A 22,723-nucleotide genomic window follows, 5' to 3' on the forward strand; every position below is an offset into this window, starting at 1 on the left:
AGTGAGGGAGGGACAGGGGCTGCTGAACCTGACAGTGGTGATGGTGGCACAACCCTGAGACTATACTAAACCCATTGAATTGTGTACTTTAAATAAATGAATTGTGTGTGTGTGAATATCTCAATAAAGCTGTCAAAAATATCTATACAATGAACAAAAACATTTTTAGTTATAAAAATCACCATGTTCCTCAAGGAAAGGGGACCATTGGTGGGGGGAAGCATTGTCATTTCCTCTAGTTAAATCTGATCAAGGTTTTTACCTAATTCTAAGATGTTGACTTTTCATAGATAGGCTCTCTGCTTCACCTGGTGACTTCTGGATCAGAGGGGTAATATCCAGACCGGAAGGCCCAAGTCTAGTGCAATCAGTGGCCCCATGCCCCCCACCCCCACCCCTGCGACCTGCCCGTGGCCGCCACACCCACCGATGAGGCAGGAATTGTGGTAGTCATCCGTCTGGCTCTGGTACTCCAAGATCTTCTTGCTGATGTTCTCCGCGCACTGCTCGAAGGTATCATACATGCAAGTCAGGCCTGGTGACTGGGCGCTTCTCTTTACGGTAAAACTCCTTCAAGAGAGGGTTACAGTGTGTGGGCATGGACCTTCACATTGGACTCTAGTCCATGCTCCTGGCATCCTCCACCCTGCTCTCAACACCTCCGAGCCTTCTCTCCTGCTGTCCCCTATGCTGGTGACGCTCTTCCTGCTTGTCTGTCCTTTTCACCACTGCCCATGTCACAGGGCTGTGCAAGGCACAACTGAGTGACCAGCAAAATTCTATTTATCCTTCAGGACCAAAATGGATCTCCTTTCCATGACCAGATTGAAAGCATACTAGGGAGTCCCAAGCTGGTTACAGGCTGTGGCCACTAATATGGATGATCCGAAGCTCCTGTTCTAAGAACTCACAGCTCAGAGGGAGGCAGACAGGAAAATGCACAGACACCCCTGTGCAGAGTGTGCTGCGATAGTACTGAGTAGCTCTTATTGGAGGACCACCCAGGTGCTGGCTCACACGGCCCCTCCTGTCTCCCTGTGGTGCCGCCATGTCTGCCACTCTCCTGCTGGGCACAAGTCTCAGGGACAGAGACAGGCTTGTTCCTCTGGGCATACCCAGTACCTGACATACAATTAGTGTCCAAAAAATGTTTGATGGCTGGATAAGTGGATAAATGAATGACTGAGGTTTAGCTGGGTAGCCATGGTCACGGGGGCTGGAATCCCTCTTCCTCAGTTTCACCCACAGGGCCATGATCAGCAGAATGCAGGAGGCAGAGACAGCCTGGGACTTCTGGCCAGCGGCTAGCAGAGGGGCAGGCAGAGGTCTGGGGCTGCACTCTCACCTCCACGATGTTCATCAGATGCTCGTTGGTCTCCCAGAGGAGGGTAAGGATGATCCCTTTGAAGTCCCTGCAAGATACACCAGACAGATCCCTGGGAGGCAGAGTCTAATCACTAAATGGTGTGGAGAAAACCAAATGGACAGAACATTCTGAGGATTCTCTCCTTGACCAAACTTTATAGACAGGCTCGGCTCTCTGAGCCTGCTTTTCAACTAGGCCTCATCGGTGGGCATTGTCGCTTGCCTGCCGGGTCTGTTTCAGCAAGCATTCTGCTAAGTCAGTTTAGAGACAATCCCCTACCCTTGATCACTGATCACCCTGGCCAGCCTACAGCTAGAATCCTGTTAAGTAGGGTTAGCAAGAATCCCAGTACCCTTGAATTTTCCATCCACTGCCCCTCCTCACTCTGCACATTGGCTGTAAGTCCCCACTGTCCTTGTTATATTCTGATTTGAGCGCCATCACTCCCCTATTGCAACACTCTTGACACCTAATGCAATAGTCTGGAACAGGGGTTGGGAAACTTTTTGACTGAGAGAGCCATGAACGCCACATATTTTAAAATGTAATTCCATGAGAGCCATACAACGACCAGTGTACATTACGCATTATCCAATAAAAATTTGGTGTTGTCCCGGAGGACAGCTGTGATTGGCTCCAGCCACCTGCAACCATGAACATAAGCGGTAGGAAATGAATGGATTGTAATACATGAGAATGTTTTATATTTTTAATGTTACTATTTTTTTTATTAAAGATTTGTCTGTGAGCCAGATGCAGCCATCAAAAGAGCCACATCTGGCTTGCAAGCCATAGGTTCCCAACCCCTGGTCTGGAACAAAGTCTTCCTTGCTGTTTTAACAAGAGTCAGAATAATTTTTTCTTTAACACCTCCCGCCTTCAGTGCTCAGGAAGGACCATCTCCCACCCCCTTGATAAACTGGGGACTTCCACTAAAATCTATCTCTACCTTGATTAAGCTCAGGCGAAATATGAATGACCGTCTTTCCCTTTCACTTCTTTGCATTCCAGTGAGTATTTTCTCCACGTGTTTGTTCCAATTTTATCTCCTCCTTTGGGCATGTTCTCTTCAAATCTCCTCTTACCCTACTGTGTTCTCAAGGGTTCTTTAGAAATTTGAGGGAAGAGGGAGCCAATTTTTAAAGGTGGTCTTTTTTCTTTGTTGTCCTTATTTACTGTTGTTGTCTCTTGGCTGGTGGTTATCTAATTTTTCATTGCACTTTAACCCACAGAACTTTAAAAATTTATTTGGAAACTTTAATAAATTTTCATAATTTTCATTGTGATTTCATCTAGTGCTTCTCAGTGTAACAATCCTGTATTACTATAAGGAGGCCCATGGGTGACACATGGGAACTCTCTCGCTCCTCTCCACAGCTCTAAGAGGAGGGTTCTTTTCTACCCACTGTGCAAAGGGGAAGACTGAGGCTTGTGGAGAAGTCCCAATGTGGAGATCAAAACATGACCAGTCTGATTCTATTTTCTGAGCAATTAACCATTGTGTTTTGCCAGGAAAGTCTTCCTTTCAGTGATTTAATAAATTCTCAATTTATTTTTTTTGTTTAGCCTATGATTTTTTTTTTAATCACTAAAGAGCCATGGTGCCTCCACATCATGGATATCATCCATACCATTCAGCCACATGAAAGAATGAATAATTGATACACGTGACAACTTTGATAATTGATACATGTGACAGCTTCGATGGATCTCAAGAGCATTATGTTAATTGCAAAAAGCCACTCTGAAAAGGTCATATACTGGATGAGAACATTTATATGACATTCCCTAAGTGACAAAATTATAGGGACGGAAAACAGATTAGTTGTTACTCAGGGCTATTGCTGGCGATGGAGGGGGTTAGATGTGACTATAGAGATGGAGCAGGAGGAGATTTTGATGACGACGAAACTGTTCTGGTTTTGGATTGTGGTGATGGTTACATAAATCTACATATGGGATAACATGACAGAACTATATGAAACTGAGATACAGTTAAGGTTTAACGAAGTGAAATGTCTTTGGATGTGTAGGGCGAGGAAGTGTCTAGCTGCTGATTTGGACACAACTTCTGGGCCACCTGATGGAAAAGCCACCCTTCTTTGTATGTTCACAAAGCCCAAGTGATAAGAACAGTGGGGCTGAAAGACTTGATATGGAGCGCTGCGATGGTGGGGCGTCTGATTAAGGGAAGGGGAACCACTGGTAGACTTATTATTATTATTAATTATTATTATTATTATTATTAAGTGAGAAGCAGGGAGGCAGAGAGACAGACTCCTGCATGTGCCCTGACCAGGATCCATCCAGCAACCCCTGTCTGGAGCCACTGCCCATCTGGAGCCACTGCTCTGTTGCTCAGCAACTGAGCTATTTTAGCACCTGAGGCAAGGCCCATCCTCAGTGCCTGGGGCCAACTTGCTCGAACTATTCGAGCCATGGCTGCTGAAGGGAAAGAGAGAAAGAGAAAGAGAGAGAGAGAGAGAGAGGAGGGGGAGGGGTGGAGAAGCAGATAGTCACTTCTCCTATGTGCCCTGACCAGGAATCAAATCTGGGACTTCCACACGCCGGGCTGATGCTCTACTGCTGAGCCAACCAGCCAGGGCTAGACCCTCTCTTAGTGCTTTCAATTCTTTGAAGTTGAAATTTTGCTAGTTTGCTTGAAATATAGCTATATTAAGTAGAATATATTTTGTTTTAATAACTGAAATGAAAGGAAAAGAGGAATGGGGGCAAGGAGATGAAAGCATTTAAAAATAAAACAAAACCCAAACTCCAAGGGGTCTGCTGCCCTGCTATGCCAAAATGCCTACTTTGAAAAATGTGAAATTTTGGTGAAAATACATCTCATCAAATTCAGGTAAAATGAGCTGAGACAAACTGACCTTGGCCCTTCCCTGTCCCTTCACCAATCCCTGCAGCTCTGTCCCTTACTCCCATTTTCTCCTCAACTGACTCGGGTTTAGCTGCCCTGAGATGGAGAACACAGGTTAAAATGGAGTTAAAGGAAGAAGTGTTGTCACTTACTCAGCATGAGGAGGTGGCTTGTCCCAGGGCAACTGGTACTTTTTGTCCATTCTGTTGGGCTTGGGGAACCGTGTGACGCTGTGAGACAGAGGCAGGCCAGTGTTCTGGGGACTGAGGACAGACACGGCATATGTGAACCTTTGGGAGCCCCGCCTGAGTTGTTAGAGGCACTAGACCTGCCTGTGGGTAACTTGATTCCCATGTTTGGGGCTAAATCCTTCAAGATGCCTCTCTACTCCTCAACAGTTCTGGAGACAACCTTACAGTGGGGATGAAGCCCTACCGCTAAAACCCACCCGAGGCCACTGAGAAGGGGGAAAGGGGAGAGGTGCTTGGGCCTAAAACTTTGTATCCTTGCTACCCTGTGGTGAGCCCCCCCCCCCAAAACCAGGTTAAGCCACAAGTGGGCTTGCCAGATTTTAAATAAAATTACAATATGCTCAGTTAAACTTGAATTTTATATAAGCAATGAATAATTTTTTAGTGTAAGTAAGTCTCATGCAATATTTGGGACAGAGTGGGGGGTCTGAGAAGAGTAGATCCTGGGTAGCCCACCCCTACCTCCCTGCCGAGTCAGCATTGCCACTGGACAAGGCCTTCACGGATTGTTCTCCCTGGTTCCGGTGTCGCTTCAAGCCTTTGGGTGACAATGGCCCAGAACAAGAGCAGAGGACCACGGTGAGGATGGGCCAGACAGCACCCTGGCTTCCCCACCATCACTGCCCTGAGACCCGCAGGTTTATCTGCCTCTACCTGTCTGTGATCGAACTTTGTCACATGCGGGGACTGAGCATTTTGAGTCCTGAGGTCTGAAACCAAAGGAAAGGATGTGAGCTTTTCCCAGTGACCATGAGGACAGCTCAAGCCAAGCACCAGCACAGCCCGTTAGCACACAACACTACATGACACCATCCTACTATGAGCCCCATTTTAGAGGAGGAGACTGAGGCTCTAAGAGGAGAGGTCCCCTGCTTAAGCTCGCAGGCTTCCAGGGGCGGGCTCACAGGGGAACCGCAGAGCCTGTTCTGGACCCCACTGTGCACCCCACAGCCACTCATGCCAGAATTTTCTTGACCACCTCTACAGCTGGGTCTTCAATCAGGGGCTTCCCCATGCGGCTTGGCTGGGCAAAGGACTTGGGAGCGCCCCTGTCTACCTTAGCTTCCTCTTCAAGAGCTTCTGAAGATACCTGGATGTCACTCTTTACCTCCACGTTGGTCAAGAGGCTGTTCTGCAGGCCAGAGAGAAGCGCCCAAGTGAGTGGGCCTCGCCCAGGTGCCAGGGAAGCAGGCAGGCCGAGTGCACATTCTAGCACTGCTCTGCTCGGGTGCCGGGGCTGGAAGCCAGCCGCCTGGCCTCTCCGAGCCTCTGTTTCCCTTCTATAAAATGGCAATGGTGCATGCCATAATCATATTCATGCGTGCATGCGAACCTTCAGAAATGTCCCCCGAGTGCCTGCTCTCTTCAAGGCTCTGCCTGGGTCCTGGGACAGGGGCTGAAGAGGTCACATGTGACCCTTGGCCTCATGGACCTTAAAGTCTAGTCAGAGAGATAGACATTTCATATGCTCATCTACCAATAAATGTTTGGTCACAATGGGACCAGTATTGTAAAGGAAAAGTTCCAGTGTCTTTTGTGAGGGTCATGGACCTATAAGGCTGGCCTATAATGTACCCAGGCAATGCTTTTGATCAGTGGACAAATGAATGACTGACTATGTGGATGAGTGAGGAGCCAACTCTCCCTCGAGTTGGACCTCAGAGAAAGAGTCAGAGTGCTGGTTCGCGGCGAGTGCTTAGTGAGGCTGCTCCCTGTTTTATTCTGAGCTGTGGCTCCACAGCGGACTATACGAGGGAGGGGCCGCAGCTGGACTCCTGAGACCCACCTCAGCAGGAGCAGTGGAGGTGGAACAGTGCGCGTGTGGTGTTGGGGGCACAGCAGGGCGAGCCTCCCCGCAGAACAAAGGACTGGTTCAAACCGTGGCAGTGAGAGCCCGGCCTGAGGGGGACCAGCAGAACTCCAGGGGTGTCTGTTTATGCTGCCATTGGTACAATGGCCCTCCCTCCTACCACCACCACTTGAAGTGGGTTGAGAGCCTCTGGTGTTCAAACCCCGGTGTGAAGGAATAAGTGTGGGGGGAGGGAGATACAGGCTCTTCTGCCGTGGTAGGGCACACAGTCGGAGGGAGGTGGCCCTAACATAGAGACCTCACTGGATAGTCTGTGGGCTCATGGGGAAAACTGAGGGGCCACTGGGGCCAGGACACCCTGACCAGTCCAGGGGAACGAGAAGGCCTAGGGCAAAGTGACATCTTGAGACCAGAGAAATGAAGAGGCCATGGAGGGGGACTGCAGAGGCTGCTGCACAGGTCTGCTGAAAGGGTCCGGGTTCTACCCAGAGAAATGAAGAGGCCACGGAGGGGGACTGCAGAGGCTGCTGCACAGGTCTGCTGAAAGGGTCCGGGTTTTACCCAGAGAAATGAAGAGGCCACGGAGGGGGACTGCAGAGGCTGCTGCTTAGGTCTGCTGAAAGGGTCCGGGTTCTACCCAGAGGGCAGGAGAGTGACACGTTCAGATGGGCCTTGTCTAGCGTTTGGTCTGGCTGGGGCTCAGGGACTGGACCGGGTAAGGGAGTGAGAGGATAAGGGCAGCCAGGTGGGTGAGAGTCGAGGGGCTTGGGTGGGGAGGGGAGGGGTGAGTGGGGAGAAGCTGGCGACTGCTCATGGCAGGGTGGGAGAGGCAGGCTGAGCGGTCAGGCTGCCCTGAGAGCCGCTGGGTGAAGTGAGCTGAGGGACCAGATGGAGGAGAGAAGCTGGGGCCAGGAGGTGAGGGGTCTTCTAACAGACCAACGCAGGGAAGCGGCCCAGCTCGGACTTGAACCCAGAGCTGACTCCATAGCCTGTGGCCTTTCCCAGGCACCCCAGTAGTCCTGGTGTCGAGCAGGAGCCTGGGAGCCCCCTCTTCCCTCAGGCTCTGGGGAGCCCTGCAGGCATCCAGGAGCCCAGACCCAGGAGCTCGCCCGCCCTTCCCTGCCACCCCATTCCGTTCCTCACAGTAAAAACCATGGACACGCTGTCCAGACCCAGGAGCTCGCCCACCCTTCCCTGCCGCCCCATTCCGTTCCTCACAGTAAAAACCATGGACACGCCGTCCAGCCCGCAGTTGAGGTACTGAATCCTCTGGCTCAGTTTTTCTTTCCAGGTTTGGACAAGGCCAAGGAGGTCTTCTGTGGTCACTACCTAGTGAGAACATGGAAAAAGAAAGCCACAGGAGGGCGAGCTAATCCCATCAGCATCTCAGGAATGGGGGCTGGCTGGAGAGGTTGCCTCTTGGTTGATGAAGGCCCCTCACTGGCAGGGCCCTGGGGGCATGGAGACTCTCTTAGGCCACTGACCACACACAGAAGTTTATTTCCAGTTTATGATTCTAGCAGGATGCATCTTTACTGAGTGCTTACCTTTCTATCTCCCTTTGAGTTTCGACACATTTCTACTTTGCTTTGGAGCTGTTCCAGGGAAGAATTTAATCCCTCTGTTTGCAAATTGGATTTTGCTACCTAGAAAAACCAGAGGTTCCAAGATTTGTTTGTAGAATACTTATTTTGATTAGGAAAATGTTCAGCAAAACATATTATCTGAGAGATGAATTAAGTACTGGAAAGATGAAATGGGGGTGTGCATAATCTTATCAGAAACTTAATATAATTTTTTTATGAGGGAGGAGAGGCAGAGACAGATTCCTGCATGCCCCCAACCAGGATCCACCTGGCAAGCTCACTAGAGGGTGATGCTCTGCCCATCTGGAGACACTGCTCCGTTGCTCAGCAACTGAGCCATTCTTTTAGTGCTTGAGGTGGAGGCCACCTTTAAATGTGTTTCATTTTTCTTAAAGATTAACATAATATGATTAGAAGGATAATTTCTCCAGATTTTTCCTTTCCACATTGACATATGTTTAAGTGCCATGGCTACTTTCCACAAATGATATTGCATAGGACTAAATTTTATATGAGGAGCTTGAGGTGACATCCCTCCTCTATGCTATATGATAGTATGATTACTTTGATCACCAGCTATAATTAAACCATTGTCCTTATGCCACCTTAGATCAGCACCCTGCCCTATAACTCGGGCGGAGCTATGAGGGCTTTAATCTATGATGTTTTATGCACAGATGTATTACTTTTAAATCTATATCTTTGTAACAAATGTTTTTTTGTTTGTTTTTTCTTTTTCATCTCCTTTACTGTTATCTTTGACAATAGAGAGCCAAGCTTGAGCTTCTATTTTTAAACAATGTGGTGCATGTCCTATAAATATAGGTAATCTCTCAACTCCTGTTGTATAATTTTCTAATTTCATGCCTTCTTCCGAAGGTACTAAGGGACCTCTATCATAACAAGGTCCTGGAAGCCAATTAGAATCATTAACAAAAATAGGAAAGGCACTGTTTTCCTAATAAATAGCTGTACTTAATGCAGGGTTAGGGACATATGCCTAATAACTAAAATTTTCAGCTCTACTTACCAGAATTGTTACCAAAGCAATCATTGCTAAAAACAGGTTAGTAGCATTTTCCTCTTTTCTAGTAGCTTGTAGCATCTTTTATAGGTCAACTTTTTAAGTTGACCCTAACTTGGTATTTTAGCCTTTTCAATACCAAGCAGCAGCACCTTGAAGATTCTTCTTTTGAAATTCATTTCTTCTATCTCAGCAATGGGCAGATATGGAAAGGATCTATTGTTCTTATTCACATTGTTAGTTTAATTCTGTGAGCAGGACTCCAAAGGACTTCACCGGATTCTGCAATGACACAAGCAAACCCTCTTCCCCAATGTTGCACTACACTAGGTACCTATTGATCCAACTCACTTTTATAATGCACAGGTTGATTAATCTTAGAACTGTTACTTTTTGTCCAATGTCTATCTGCAGCAGTCAAATTATCTTCTCCTGTATTAAAGAAATTTAAAGTAAATAAAGCTTTATTTAACATAATTCTAGGGGATAATCTTCCTTCTCTCTTCTTTTAGTTTAAGTAACATATTTCTCAGAGTGCAATTACTATGTTCAATAATCGCTTGTCCTTGTGGATTATATAGAATTCTAGTAGTATGTTTAATATTCTAAAATGCTAAGAATTGTTGAAATTTAGCAGAAGTATACATCAGACTATTGTCAGTTTTAATTGTTTTTTGAATGCCTATAACATTAAAAGCTCTAATAAGATGTTGAATGACACAATCAGACTTTTCCCTAGGCAAAGATGTGGCCTATTGAAAGGAAGATTAAATATTAATAGAATATATACATAGGATAGTTTTCTAAAAGAAGAAATATGAGTAATATCTATTTGCTACAGGTGATTACAGTGTTGCTCTCTAGGATTCATTCTTCTCGGTAATGGAGGAGTATTTATAATACTATACTGAGGAGAGTTTTCAACATTATTTCGAGCTTCTTGCCAGGTTATTCTAAATTTTTGCATTAAACCTTTTCTATTTGTATAAGCCTTTGCATGAAATTTAGTAGCTATTTCTATTGATCCAATGAGTAATTGATTAACTTTATTATCTGTAGTAGACATAGGTCCTGGTAAAGGTGTATGAGAAAAAATGTGAGTTATATAGACAGGCAAATTTCATTTTTACAATAAAAGTTGTAGCTCTTGAAACAATTTGTGCAATCTAGGACTATCATTTGAAATAGAAACAGTTTTTATAAGGTTAACTCTATGTTCTAGATATTGTGAATCAGTAACAATGTTAATAGGACAGGGTGTTTGAATTTTGTCTTCAGCTATAATTAAACTATACTGATTTAAAGTTTCAGAAGCCTTTTTAAGGATGACTGAAAGTTCAGCATTATTTTTGTAAGCTATTAATATGTCATTTATATAAGGGATTATTAAAGATTGAGGATATTTCTGATAAATTTTTCCTAAAAGTTGATTTACATTATGTTGATACAGTGTCAGGCTATTCAACATTGCTTAGTAAGAATAGTTAGTTCTGCTTACTGTTATAGACACAACAGCTAGCATTCCTAGACACAGAGTCAAAGATGTTTTTGAAGTTTTAGTCTTAATTAAAAATCTTTTTGCCTCCTGGGTAAGTTTATTTAATTGTCAAATCTCCCTTTTTTTCTATTTCCAACTTATGCTGAGGTTTCAATCTTCTGCAAGGTATCTACTGGTCTCCCGTATTTGTGGAGATATGAGCAAATCCTCACCCCTACATTTTGCCTAAATTCCTGTTGGAAATTAGCAAACTGTCCATCTAAAAAGTTCATCCTGTGTAATATTAATAAGAGGGTTAGCATTAGCATTTTGATTAGGTTGAATAAAAGCCTGATTCTCCTACTAAGTCATAGATTGTAACTCTTTCACTTTTGAAAGAACAGTCTGAGCTAACATTTCTAAATTTTTAGAAATAAAACATTCAGAGTCCATGAAGGAGGATAGCAGTTCCTGCGTATAAAGACAGTTAGTTTTATACTGGGAACAAGCCATTTTTAACTCTTTAAGAGCTTTGACAGAAATTTGGTCATAGTGAGTATAAAGAAATTCTTGTCAGAAAGTTTAAATTGTAATTTAAAAGTTGCTCTTTTAATTATTTATAAGATAAATGTTTTTTTTATTAGAGGCCAAATGACCCTTGTTATTTTCTTATTGTAAAAAAAAAAAATCTTAGAGCTTTGTTAGGGACTTTTCCTAAGCCATGCAGCTTAGTGACTATTGCCAAAGTGGGCTAAAAAGAAAAATAATGTTGCTTAGTAATAAGAGATGCATCAGCTTCTATATCTAAAAGTCTTTTGTATTTTTCAGACTATTATAGGGCATCAGAGGAACTAAATTTTCGCTTTCCTCAGTCCCTCCCTTTTCAGGATGTTGCTTACAAGCAGCCAACTGAGATAAATTCTTAAAATGACTTAATTTTACTTAATTCCTTAGTTTTACAATTTGAGCATATTTTACACACAAACAAGACAATTTTCAACACAGAAACACAAGTATAACATATAATTTTAATTAATGCTAATACTTGAATTCTTATTTGATTTCAAACTTTGAATATATCTTACAATGCATTAACCAAATTAGCAAGTCTTAAGGATCTATATTCTATTCAGATTAAATTTAAATGAGCACTCCTTTTAATTTCTAATTTTAAAGTAAAAAATATATGGATGAAACTATTTTTTTAATATAAAAGCCAGCATTTTAAATCTTTGCATGTAAACACTTAACTCAGGGCTTAAAAATCACATTTTAGGCCCTGGCCGCTTGGCTCAGTGGTAGAGCATCAACCTGGCGTGCAAGGGGTCCCGGGTTCGATTCCCGGCCAGGGCACACAGGAGAAGCGCCCATCTGCTTCTCCACCCCTCCCCCTCTCCTTCCTCTCTGTCTCTCTCTTCCTCTCTCGCAGCAAGGCTCCATTGGAGCAAAGATGGCCCGGGCGCTAGAGTGGCTCTGGTCGCACAGAGCGACGCCCAGGAGGGGCAGAGCATCGCCCCCTGGTGGGCAGAGCGTCGCCCCCTGGTGGGCGTGCGGGGTGGATCCCGGTCAGGCGCATGCGGGAGTCTGTCTGACTGTCTCTCCCCGTTTCCAGCTTCGGAAAAATACAAAAAATAAAATAAAATAAATAAATAAAAAAAAGAAGAAAATATGAATTTCTTCTGTTAAGAAAAAAAAATCACATTTTAGGCAACATTAAATAAAAACTGAACAGAAATTAGAATAAGAGAAACCAGACCAGAGAAATCTGGGATTTCAGAGCAGTCTGATTATAAAGATCCTGCCTGATGTTAATCAGGGCATTTTCTGACAGAGGGACTGACGATGGATGAGACTAAACAAAATTTTCCCAAGAAAATTCTCTTAGCAGCTGCTGGGATATTTTCTATAGTCAGATTCAACATGTTTCCTGCCTCAGTTTCCAGGCAAAGAATAAGAAAGAAACAAAATGATAGCTCAGAGGATTTTAGCTAAAACCCTCCCCCCCAAAAAATCAATATTTATTTATTTATTTTTTATTATTACAAAGACTAGAGAATTCTAAGGACTTCATGATTCTTCTATATGTCCTTATTTTAATTGAATTTGTATCAACTGATGTAAAGCTGCAAGCTTTTCTTCCTTGTGTCCAACTCCAGTGATTTGCATCCAGGCTTTAAAACAAGCAATCTCATCTGAGCTATAACAGCATCAGTATAACCAGTTTGTTGTCCCACAGCTGCATAAGCGCCAACACCGATGAGCATTTCAAAAGTAGCTCCCGGGGGGATTATTTCTGGCATTCATGCAAGATATTCAAAGAGCCTCTTCTCTCCACCAAGATTTGAATTGTAAATATTGTCCTGGTTCCAAAACCATACTAGCAAGTAAATCTCAATCCTAAGGAATCATTAAATGATCATTACAATAGGAAGAGATAAGATCTTGAACATATGAGGACTGAGGTCCATACATAGCAACAGATTGTTTGACTAGCTTTAAGAAAGTAAATTCAATTTGGTCAAATTGGATATTATTCACTCCCTCAGGATATGGAGCATTAAGAGGAAAAGGCTATTGAATAATTGGGAAAATTATTAGAATTATTATTAGAATTTTATGCAATTATTGAATAACTGCAGAAAAATTACTAGAATTAGATTCTAAATCATCATGATGCAGAAGCACCTGTTGCATTTCAGAGATATCAGAAAATTAAAAAATCCTTCCCCTGCCAGTACCAATTAATTCTTGACCTTGAATTGCAGGAGCTGTTGGCTTACATATATCTTGCTTTTGAACAGGATAAGCAGTATACTGATTTCCAATCTTAGTGTAAATTGTAGTTTGTTGTTTCAGTGTAAATTGTAGTTTATTTAATAAATGTTTTAGATAGGCAATATCATCCATAGGGGCTCCCACATTTTTTAAGAAAGAGGGATGAAAGCCTGTGGATGGCTGAATTTCATTAACATTATCAGTAACTTCAGAAGCAGAGACAGTATTGTCCAAATCATCATTCTGTTCATTCTGTGTTGAATCAAATTCTTCAGGCTCATTATAAATAATCTCACTCAAGTCTTTAATAGAATCTCCATCTAATTGCAAAGGGCCAAGGGCTGTAGCAATAAGATTATAAGAAGCCCACATTTCAGCATCAAGTGGATGTTCATGCTGATGAGCACAGTGTAAAGATTTTCTTAATGTTGCCAAACATTCAAATTCAATTGATTAAAATGTTCAGGAGTATACCAATAACAGTGTTTCTGAATAGCATTTAAAAGATGTAACAAAACCTTGTCTATTATGTGAATCCCTGATCCTCTTGAGAGAAATTTTAAAACTTGTACATAGTCATCTAATAATAAATGGAAATTCCCCATGACTTTGCTAGTTTTCCCGAAAATTTCGCATACACAGCGCGTCCAACTTACACTTTCGGGGTTCTGCCTGTTCCTAATCTCTTTTTAAGGGCCCCCAGTAGGAGCCAAATGTTGTTGTAAGTCGGGGGCACAGAGAGAGAGATCAGCAGATGAAATTATCATGGACTAGCAAAGGACCACAGCTCACTCAGGCAAATGGCCGAGAGTTTGTGCTGTGTCCTATTTTTATTCACAAGACTTCAAAAAGCTTGTTTACTGAGAAATTGGCATAGCATCAAGCATAACTTTTACTTCAAGATACATGGAGTACACCTGCATGATAGCTTAATAACAATATAATATCAAAAGGCATTAATTGCTATTGCTTCTATGGTTCCCACAACATTCCTCTCTTTATCTCAAGGAATAACCTTGAAAGGAACAGAAATCTTATGAGAATGTTTTACTGAGAAAAAAGCCCAGCAACTGCCTTCAGTCACATAGACCTGTTTCAGTGACCCGCCTTCAAGTCACAAAACAATTCTCTTGGCAAAACTTTTTTTTCTTGTTGGCTGTGTTCCCATCCAAGGCCATGCAGTGGGTTATTCCACTGCACAAAACAGAGCACACATTAAAAGATTTCAACACTTATATGTAGTATCAGAAATGATAGTACATGTGAAAGCATAAACGTGCAGATAAATGGAACAGACCAGAGATCCCACAAAAACCCTGCAGAAATCATATACACTCAATGGTTGGAAAAAGGTGCAAAAGCATCGATTTTCAAAGGATATGCTTTCCAATGATGCTGGGACACTTTCAGGACCATTACTATGCATGAGTAAATACAGAAATAAATGGAATCTAAACAGATTCATCAAAAACTTCTTATTGATAACAGAGTAGTATACAGCTGAACTGTGATGGCACAATGGATAAAACATGTACCTGGAATACTGAGGTCACCAGTTCAAAACACTGGGCTTGCCTGGTCAAGGCACAGATGGGAGTTGATGCTTCCTGCTCCTTCTTCCTTCTCTCTCTCCCCTCTAAAATAAATAAAATCTTAAAAAAAGACTAGTATCTAGTATATAGAATTCCTAAGGGTCAATAATTTTAAAAAGATTGGGAGAATGTGGGAGGATGGATGTAAAAAGGGACAAATATAAGGTGACATAAAATGATATGACTGTGGGTGATGAGTATGCAACGAAATCAACAGTTTAAAAACTATAGAAATATTTACCTGAAACCTAGGTACTCTAATTGATCAATGTCACTGTGTAATAGTTAATTTTCTAAATATAAACTTAAAATTATTAGAAAAAGAATCCATGACAAGACCTTGAACAGACACTTTTCCACAGATAAGGAGATGACAATGAGCATGTGAAACGGAGGTCAATATCATTTGTTATTAGAAAATTACAATAGAGCACAGTGATGAGATTGATAGAAATATTCAGTTATTAGAATTCCTAAAACAAACAAAAAAGTCCCAAGAAGATATGAAATGCTGGTGATATTGTGAAAAAACAGCAACTCTTATTTGACAGAGAAAAAGCAAACATAATAAGCATGTTGGAAAGTAGGGAGGTTCTTCAATGCATGATTTTACATGTGAATTTTAATTTTTAGGAAATCTGTCTAAAAATGTTTTCTAGTAAAATTGTCTCAGTAATGAGTATAATTTAGGAAAATGATTGTGGTTACTTGTGTCCAACAACCTGAACAAAAATATCAAAGAGAAAACAGACAGATAAGAATAACAAAGAATTGCCTTACTTATGGATACAGCCTTTGATCATGGTGAATTACTCAGATGATGACATTGTGTCACATGGATGCAGAAGACTGAATTTTTTAGAACCGTTGATTTACGTCAACTTGAGAAAACATGACAAGGAGCAAGAACTCAAATCCTCTAGGAAAGAAATTTTGAATAGAAAACTTAAGCCACTTGGATTTGGAAGGGTGAAATGTTTCCAACATCCAAAACTTGAATTTCAAAACTCTCATTAGCCTGGGGCTAAGGTTCTCAAAATTCCCAGACTCCTAAGTTTCCTAACCCACACAAACTGCACTCCCTGGTGGTCTCAAGTTCAGTCTAAATGATACCAGGAAATTTTTGTGTGCTGACACTCCTCGGTGATTTAGATTTAAATTAAACTGCTCACCTAGATAAGCAAGGTTCATGCTACACACTTTTCACTTTTCACTCAAAAAGCCTAGAGAACTGACATAATGACTTTAGGCCTTGACATTCAGGCATTCAGTTCTCAAACTCTTCAGAGTCAGGATTAATCAAGGGTCACACACTAATGCTCAGACCTTCAGAGAATGAATCCACATAAATCCCCAAATGACAATTTGCATGCATTCCTGCTTCACCAAACTCACAGGCCCTTCATTCAGGATCCACACAGAATCCGGCTCACAGACCTCGAGCCTCTGAAGCCTCCATTGGCAGCACCCAGAGGCTGAAGCTAGTACAAACCACTTCCAATCCGGAGCTCTGTCCCCAAATTTCTTGGAGGCTGCTGCTAGAAGGAATGTGTAGCCAGGTCTGTGGCTCACTTCTAAAATTTTGAATTCTGGCCTTGAACAAGGTCCATGACATTGTAGAATGTATTAAAGTTTCTGATGGGTGTGAACATAACACCTGCTATCACTCCCTCAGGTGAAAGCTAACAGAAATGTTCCAGGGGCTCCCCGATGCCTTCCAGGATTCCCGAGAGATGGTCACAAGCACAGAGGCACTACTGAAATTTCTACAGAACACAACCTGTCCAAGGCCAACTTATCAGGAGATGCACTGCATCCATCACTTTAAGTAAAACAGAAATTTGACAGTATCCCTGTGACAGTATCCTTGTCTCACAGGAACAGCAAAGGTACAGTATCCAGAAGGTCTGGTGACCGTGTGTCTCTAAAGAACCCAGAGACCTTGGAGCTGGGAATTAGTTAAATTCAACTGAGGTCCACTTTTAAATCGCCTACAGTGCAGTCCTCCTCCTTTCATCTTTACTCTCTCACTACTGCCGCTCTCACAATAGTCCTGGTCACCCAGCGTGTTTTATTGGATGGGGGAATGCCCCACACCAGAAATTTTCCACACTGCTGGGTGACCGGAAATTTAGCTCAATTATTACTCACTTGTGTTAAATCCCACAGACAAAGGTTCAGGGCCACACACTGCTCCCAACTCACTTCAGAAGCCAAACAAATGGAGGTTCCCTCAACCCATCTCAGCTTCACTTCATTCCCCAGAGTGGCTCACATCACAAAACAAAACAAAAAACAATAATGTTTCCACTTTCCTAACGGGTATTATAAAGGTTATAGGTGAACAGCCACATGAAGCAATACATAGCTCAAGGTCCGGGAGGGTCCCAGGCACAGGCGCTTCTGTCCCCATGGAGTTAAGGTGCCTCAGCCTCCCACACTTGGATGTGCTCACCCACCTAGAAACTCTCTGAAGCCCCTCCTGTAAGAATGTTTTCTGGAGGCTTCAGGTAGGCACGATTTACTTACTCTTTTTCCAGACTCTTGCTCTTTTCTGGATGTGTGATGGGGCTGAAATGTCAAATCAGTCACCTCAATATAACAATAGATGCTCCTACTTTTGATGTCACTTAGGCATTGATAAGGGTGTCAGGGGCTCTGTGCCAGAAACCGGGGACAGAGAGCACTATGAATGTATTTTGTGTACCTCATATTGATAATCTGAAAAAGTTACATAGTAAGGGACTACATTTTTCTAATACTCTTTAAATTACAAAATTATAGATGAAAATAGAGCTGTGCTGCTAAGTAAGCATTAGGCTGGGAAAAATGATTTAACCATGAATGGGAAGCATGAGGTAGTGTGATTCAAAAAAATAAAAACACCAATAGAACTTTCTGCTGTGGTTTTGGTTACAAGAACCTGTCGCAGAGACAAGAACTACTCTGAGAGCAGACGGAGTGCACCGAGGGCCCTGGGGACACCGCTTCACCATCCCAGATTCACGATTCACATCAATGACATCAGTTCCTACTTGTTAAGGGTATTTACTGATACACACAAAATAGAAGCAGGGACTAGAATAAGAATCTCAGGAAACAGATGGGAATGAAGTCAGGAAGGAGAATTTTCTAAGAGCAGACAAAAGGGCAAGAAAAGTAGCTCACTTAAGGTATTACCCCAGTCTACTAAGTAGTCAGAATTGGTAATTCTATTCCTATTGTGTGCTGTGTTCAGCACCTACTGATTTCAGCTCTTCTCAAAAAAGTGACATCACTGTGGCTTTTGCCACAAGGCAGTGAAGTATGTACTTAGTCTATGCTCCTAATCAGTGCTTTCAAAACTACCTACATATGTACTCATTTCTTCTTCTTCTTCTTTTTTTTTTGACAGAGAGAGGGAGACAAACAGAGACAGACAGGAAGGGAGAGAGAGGAGAAGCATCAATTCTTTCTGGCAGACCTTAGCTATGCATAGTTTTCTTCATATGTGCCTTGACCAGGGGCTACAGCAGAGTAAGTGACCTCTTGCTCAAACCAGCGACCTTGGGCTCAAGCCAGGGACCTTGGTTTTCAAGCCAGTGACAATGGAGTCATGTCTATGTTTCCATGCTGAGGACAGCGACACCATGCTCTAGCTGGTGAATCCACTGAGCAGCTGGATTAGCCTGCATTCAGGCCAGTGACCTCAGGGTTTTAGACCTGGCCCCTCTGTGTCCCAGTCTTATGCTCCATTCAGTGTGCCACCACCTGGTCAGGTTGTGCTCAAGTTTCTTAAAACCATTGAACAACCAAACAGAACTAAATGCATGTTAAAATTGGACATAGAAATGTATACTCTAGTTCAGTGGTCTCCAACAGTTTTTGGGCTACAGATCAGTCTAATGTCAGAAAATATTTTCAGGGACTGGCCTTTAGGGTGGGACAGATAAATGAATCACATGACCGAGACAAGCATCAAGCGTGAGTCTTACTCGAATGTAACAGGGAATTTGGTTAATTTTTTTTTAAGTCATTCAGATTTAAATATAAATAAAATGGCAATAATGTAAGTTATTTATTCTTTCTGTGGGGACTGTTACCAAATGGCCCACGGACTGTCACATGTCCCTGGCCCGGGCTTTGGGAACTACTGCTCTAGTTAACAGTACTGGAACAACTTCACTTCCTTCTCTTTGATAATGATGGGTGTGAGTAATTAAGATTTTACTTAGTAGCGCATCTGCCTGAAAAGCATTTGGGTCATCTCAATAAACTTTCACATTTTGTGAGTCTAACCTTTTTTTTTTTTTAACAGAGTCACAGAGAGGGATAGACAGGAACAGAGAGATGAAAAGTATCAATCATTAGTTTTTCGTTCTGCATTGCGACACCTTAGTTGTTCATTGATTGCTTTCTCATATGTGCCTTGACTGCGGGCCTTCAGCAGACCAGGTAACCCCTTTCTCAAGCCAGCGACGTTGGGTCCAACCTGGTGAGCTTTTGCTCAAGCCAGATGAGCCCGGCTCAAGTTGGTGATCTCGGGGTCTCAAACCTGGGTCCTCGGCATCCCAGTCCAACACTCTATCCACTGTGTCACCACCCAGTCAGGCTGTGATTCTAAACTTAATTTGAAATTTAGTGATGGGCCCTGCCCTGCCTAGGTAGCTCAATTAATTAGTGATGTCTGAAGGTAGAGCTTCTGTTGCGTTTTTTTTATTCTAAAAAAAAATAATAGTTTTGTATTCTAGTTGGTTTCCTAAATAGTGTGGGCTGGATGTTGGAAGTGCCAGGTTCAATCCAGGCTTAAAATATATAATACATGAGAGGTTGAACTGTGCAGGGAAAATGGAAAAAGTATAGGCCTTGGAATGCTGTGTTCGCCAGTTCAAAAACCAGGCTTGTCCAGTCAAGGAATATATGCAAGTTGATGCATCCTGTTCCTCTCTACTACTCTCTTTCCTCTTTAAAATGGATACAATAATAAAAATATATATACATGAGAAACAACTATCTGCTTCTTGTCCCCTTCCTCTTCTGCTTCTCTGTCTCTCTCATTTCTTAGAAAGCAAGGTTTAATTTATACGTTTTTGGGAGCGAAAGAGAGAAATGGGAAGAGCAGGAAGCATCAACTCCCATATGTGCCTTGACTGGGTAAGCCCCAGGTTTTGAACCAGGGACATCAACATTCCAGATAGACACTTTATCCACTGGGCCACCAGAGGTCATCCACTCTCTTCCCTTCTCCCTGGCAGTGGTGTGATTGGTTCGAGCTTCAGTCCCCAGTGGTGAGGACAGCTTGGTTGATGGGGACATTCATGCCAGAAGGGGTTTGCTGGGTGCATCCTGGTGGGGGTGAATGTGGGAGTATATTCCCCTTTCATAGAAGTAACAAATTAAAAATTACTTAGAAATATTTCTTAAAGGTTTTATTGATCTTAGAAAGAACAAACACTGAACGTGGTGTACAGGGAAGGACTGAAAAGCATCAATTCACCTTGCCCAACTAGCTTAGCTGTAGAGCATTGGCCCCACATAGGGAAATCCTGGGTTCAATTCCCAGCCAGGGCACACAGCAGAAGCGCATCTGCTTCTCCACCTCCCCCCCCCCCCCCGCTCCTTTCTCTATGTCTCTTCCCCTCTTGCAACCAAGGCTCCATTGGAGCAAAGTTGGCCGGGCACTGAGGATGGCTCCATGGCCTCTGCCTCAGACCCTCGAATGGCTGGTTGGAATGATGCATCTACCCAGATAGGCAGAACATTGCCCCCTGGTGGGAATGCTGGGTGGATCCCAGTAGGGTGAATACAAAAGTTTGTCTCTCTGCCTCCCTACTTTCCACTTCACAAAAATAAAAGACAAAAAAAAAAAAAATCACCTCATAGTTGCTGCTTCTTGTATGTGCCCGGACAAGGCAATCCCAGGGATTCAGACCTCAGCATTCCAGGTCCATCATTGACCCACTGTGCCAGAGGTCAGGCTAAAGCTGTTGGTTTTATACAACAATCAATGCCACTTATAAAGGTCAACAATTCAAAATATGTTGTTTTTATTGAAATAAACATTAAATTTGAAGTACTTCAAGAATTCTAAAATAAACTTTAAATTAACAAAAAGGAAAACTTATTTATATATTGAAACAGGCACAGAACACTCTTGTACACATTGTTTAACTCAAGTTGAGAGTAACTCTATTTACTTTATTATTTCAGTTACAAGGCAAACAGAAAAGAGGTTGATGCTGGAGCATTTGGCATCATGCTTCGCAGCATATATAATCAGTTTAGCTCAAATAAACACATAAAGATTTTTTGGAAAGAAATATGGCTGAAGGTGTTCTGTCCCAAATTGCTTGTAAGGTGTACTATCTGTTTAGATTCGTGGCAGAATGCTTTTTCATTGAAGAATTCTTCTCTACTCCAAGTTATCTGAGGTTTTGCTAAACCCACCAAATTCGATGCCTTCAATTATATCTGCATGGATTTCATGTCAAGTGATGAGGAACATGAGGTAGTGCTAAACCTCACCATATTCAGTCCCACATAGAAGTATTTCACTAGTGTAAACTGACAATTCTTGTGGTCTTACTTTCTGACCCTTCATTTACACAATTAGAAACATCCACTCATGATTTCTGATGATCTATGACAGTCCACATTCAACTGCAGTTTCCTAGTCTGTTACATTCATAGGATTTCTTTCAGAATTCACATTTTATTTACAATTTTCTAAAATATTATCAAGGCTGATTGCATCAGAATGTCTTGTAAATTGTTATGTGAGGTAACTGATCAGGACAAATAGAACCATGTTTGTTGCTATAAGTTATTTTTTTATTGTTTTTACAATTATTCTTCATTGCATAGATGTATATGAAGGACATACAACTGGCAACAGGCATCCACAAAGCAGTGTCCTGTGAATTCTCTTATGTTTAACAAAAATAAACAAGTGAGAAAGGTTTCCCACAATTGCTACACCCACACAGCCTCTCTTGTATGTTTTCTGATGAACATTGAGTCTTGACTTTGCACTGATAGTTCCCCACATTCATGACATTTATAGGATTACTCTCCTGTGTGAATTCTCCAATGTATGAGACAAATTTTACTCAATGAGAATTTAATTTCCATTCAGTATATGCAAATGAAGTCTTTTCTGACAAATCACTGATGTTCCACGAGGCATATCTTCCTTTCTTTAAAAATAGAAACAGACATACATCTACAGACAAAAAGGGAGAGAAATCAGAAGCATCTACCCATTGTTCTGACACTTCAGTTGTTTGTAAATTGCTTTCTCATATATACCTTAACTAGAGGGCTCCAGGTGAGCTAATGACTCCTGGCTCAAGGCAGCAACCCTGGGTTTAAACCAGTGACCTTGAGGTCATGATTATGATCTAACACTCAGCCGGCCTTGGACTTCAAGCCAGCAACCATGAGGTTAATTGTATGATCTCACACTCAAGCTAGCAAACTTCTGCTTAAGCTACTGAGCCTGCACTCAAGCTGGCAACCTAGGAGTTTCAAACCTAAATCCTCAGCATCCCAGCTCAAACTCTATCCAAAGCACCTCCACCTGATCAGGCCATCATGCATATCTTCTGAAAGCCTTCACCAAAATCCCTGACTTGTGTTGGAGCACTGTGCAAGCAGTAAACCTGGAATGTTGAGGTCCCCCGTTTAAAATCCTGGGCCTGCCTGATCAAGACACATATAGGAAGCAACTTGTGGTAGTTGATGCTTCCAGCTCTGCTCCTGCACTGATCTTATCTTTTATTTAAATCTAATAAATTCCTTTAAAAGGGGAGTTTTACAATAATCACTGCATTTGTATAATTTCTATGGTTCCATACACTGAAAATATTCTTCATGGGGAAGCCTTTCCACACTCATTGAATATTCATGGTGTCACTAACAAGTGAGCATGCTTATGTTCAGTTAGATCACACACTTCCTGTGAAAAACATTCCCACATTCACTGCATA

The 22,723-nt window shown here is 42.4% G+C and overlaps 3 protein-coding genes across 3 annotated transcripts in view; all 3 read right to left on the bottom strand.

The window, feature by feature from the left end:
• Window positions 1-300: 300 nt before the first annotated feature.
• Window positions 301-5,451, bottom strand: LOC136387059 (coiled-coil domain-containing protein 180-like). The gene is made up of 6 exons (XM_066358121.1): window positions 5,366-5,451; window positions 5,147-5,202; window positions 4,955-5,030; window positions 4,394-4,504; window positions 1,346-1,412; window positions 301-570 (listed from the first exon to the last, which is right to left on the bottom strand). The coding sequence occupies exons 1-6, from the start codon at window positions 5,449-5,451 to the stop codon at window positions 517-519; spliced, it is 450 nt and encodes a 149-aa protein (XP_066214218.1). The 3' UTR covers window positions 301-516.
• Window positions 5,448-8,993, bottom strand: LOC136387060 (coiled-coil domain-containing protein 180-like). The gene is made up of 4 exons (XM_066358122.1): window positions 8,919-8,993; window positions 7,850-7,948; window positions 7,521-7,631; window positions 5,448-5,624 (listed from the first exon to the last, which is right to left on the bottom strand). Exons 1-4 carry the CDS (start codon window positions 8,991-8,993, stop codon window positions 5,448-5,450), a joined length of 462 nt encoding a protein of 153 aa, XP_066214219.1.
• Window positions 8,994-21,401: 12,408 nt separating this feature from the next.
• Window positions 21,402-22,723, bottom strand: part of LOC136387053 (zinc finger protein 432-like) — an 80,608-nt gene continuing 79,286 nt past the window's right edge. The window contains 1 exon segment of the mRNA XM_066358116.1: window positions 21,402-22,722. Within this exon segment, the coding sequence (XP_066214213.1) occupies window positions 22,677-22,722 (46 nt within the window). The 3' untranslated portion in view covers window positions 21,402-22,676.

This window comes from Saccopteryx leptura, unplaced genomic scaffold, assembly GCF_036850995.1.
Source record: "Saccopteryx leptura isolate mSacLep1 unplaced genomic scaffold, mSacLep1_pri_phased_curated manual_scaffold_56, whole genome shotgun sequence".
Lineage (NCBI taxonomy): Eukaryota > Metazoa > Chordata > Mammalia > Chiroptera > Emballonuridae > Saccopteryx > Saccopteryx leptura.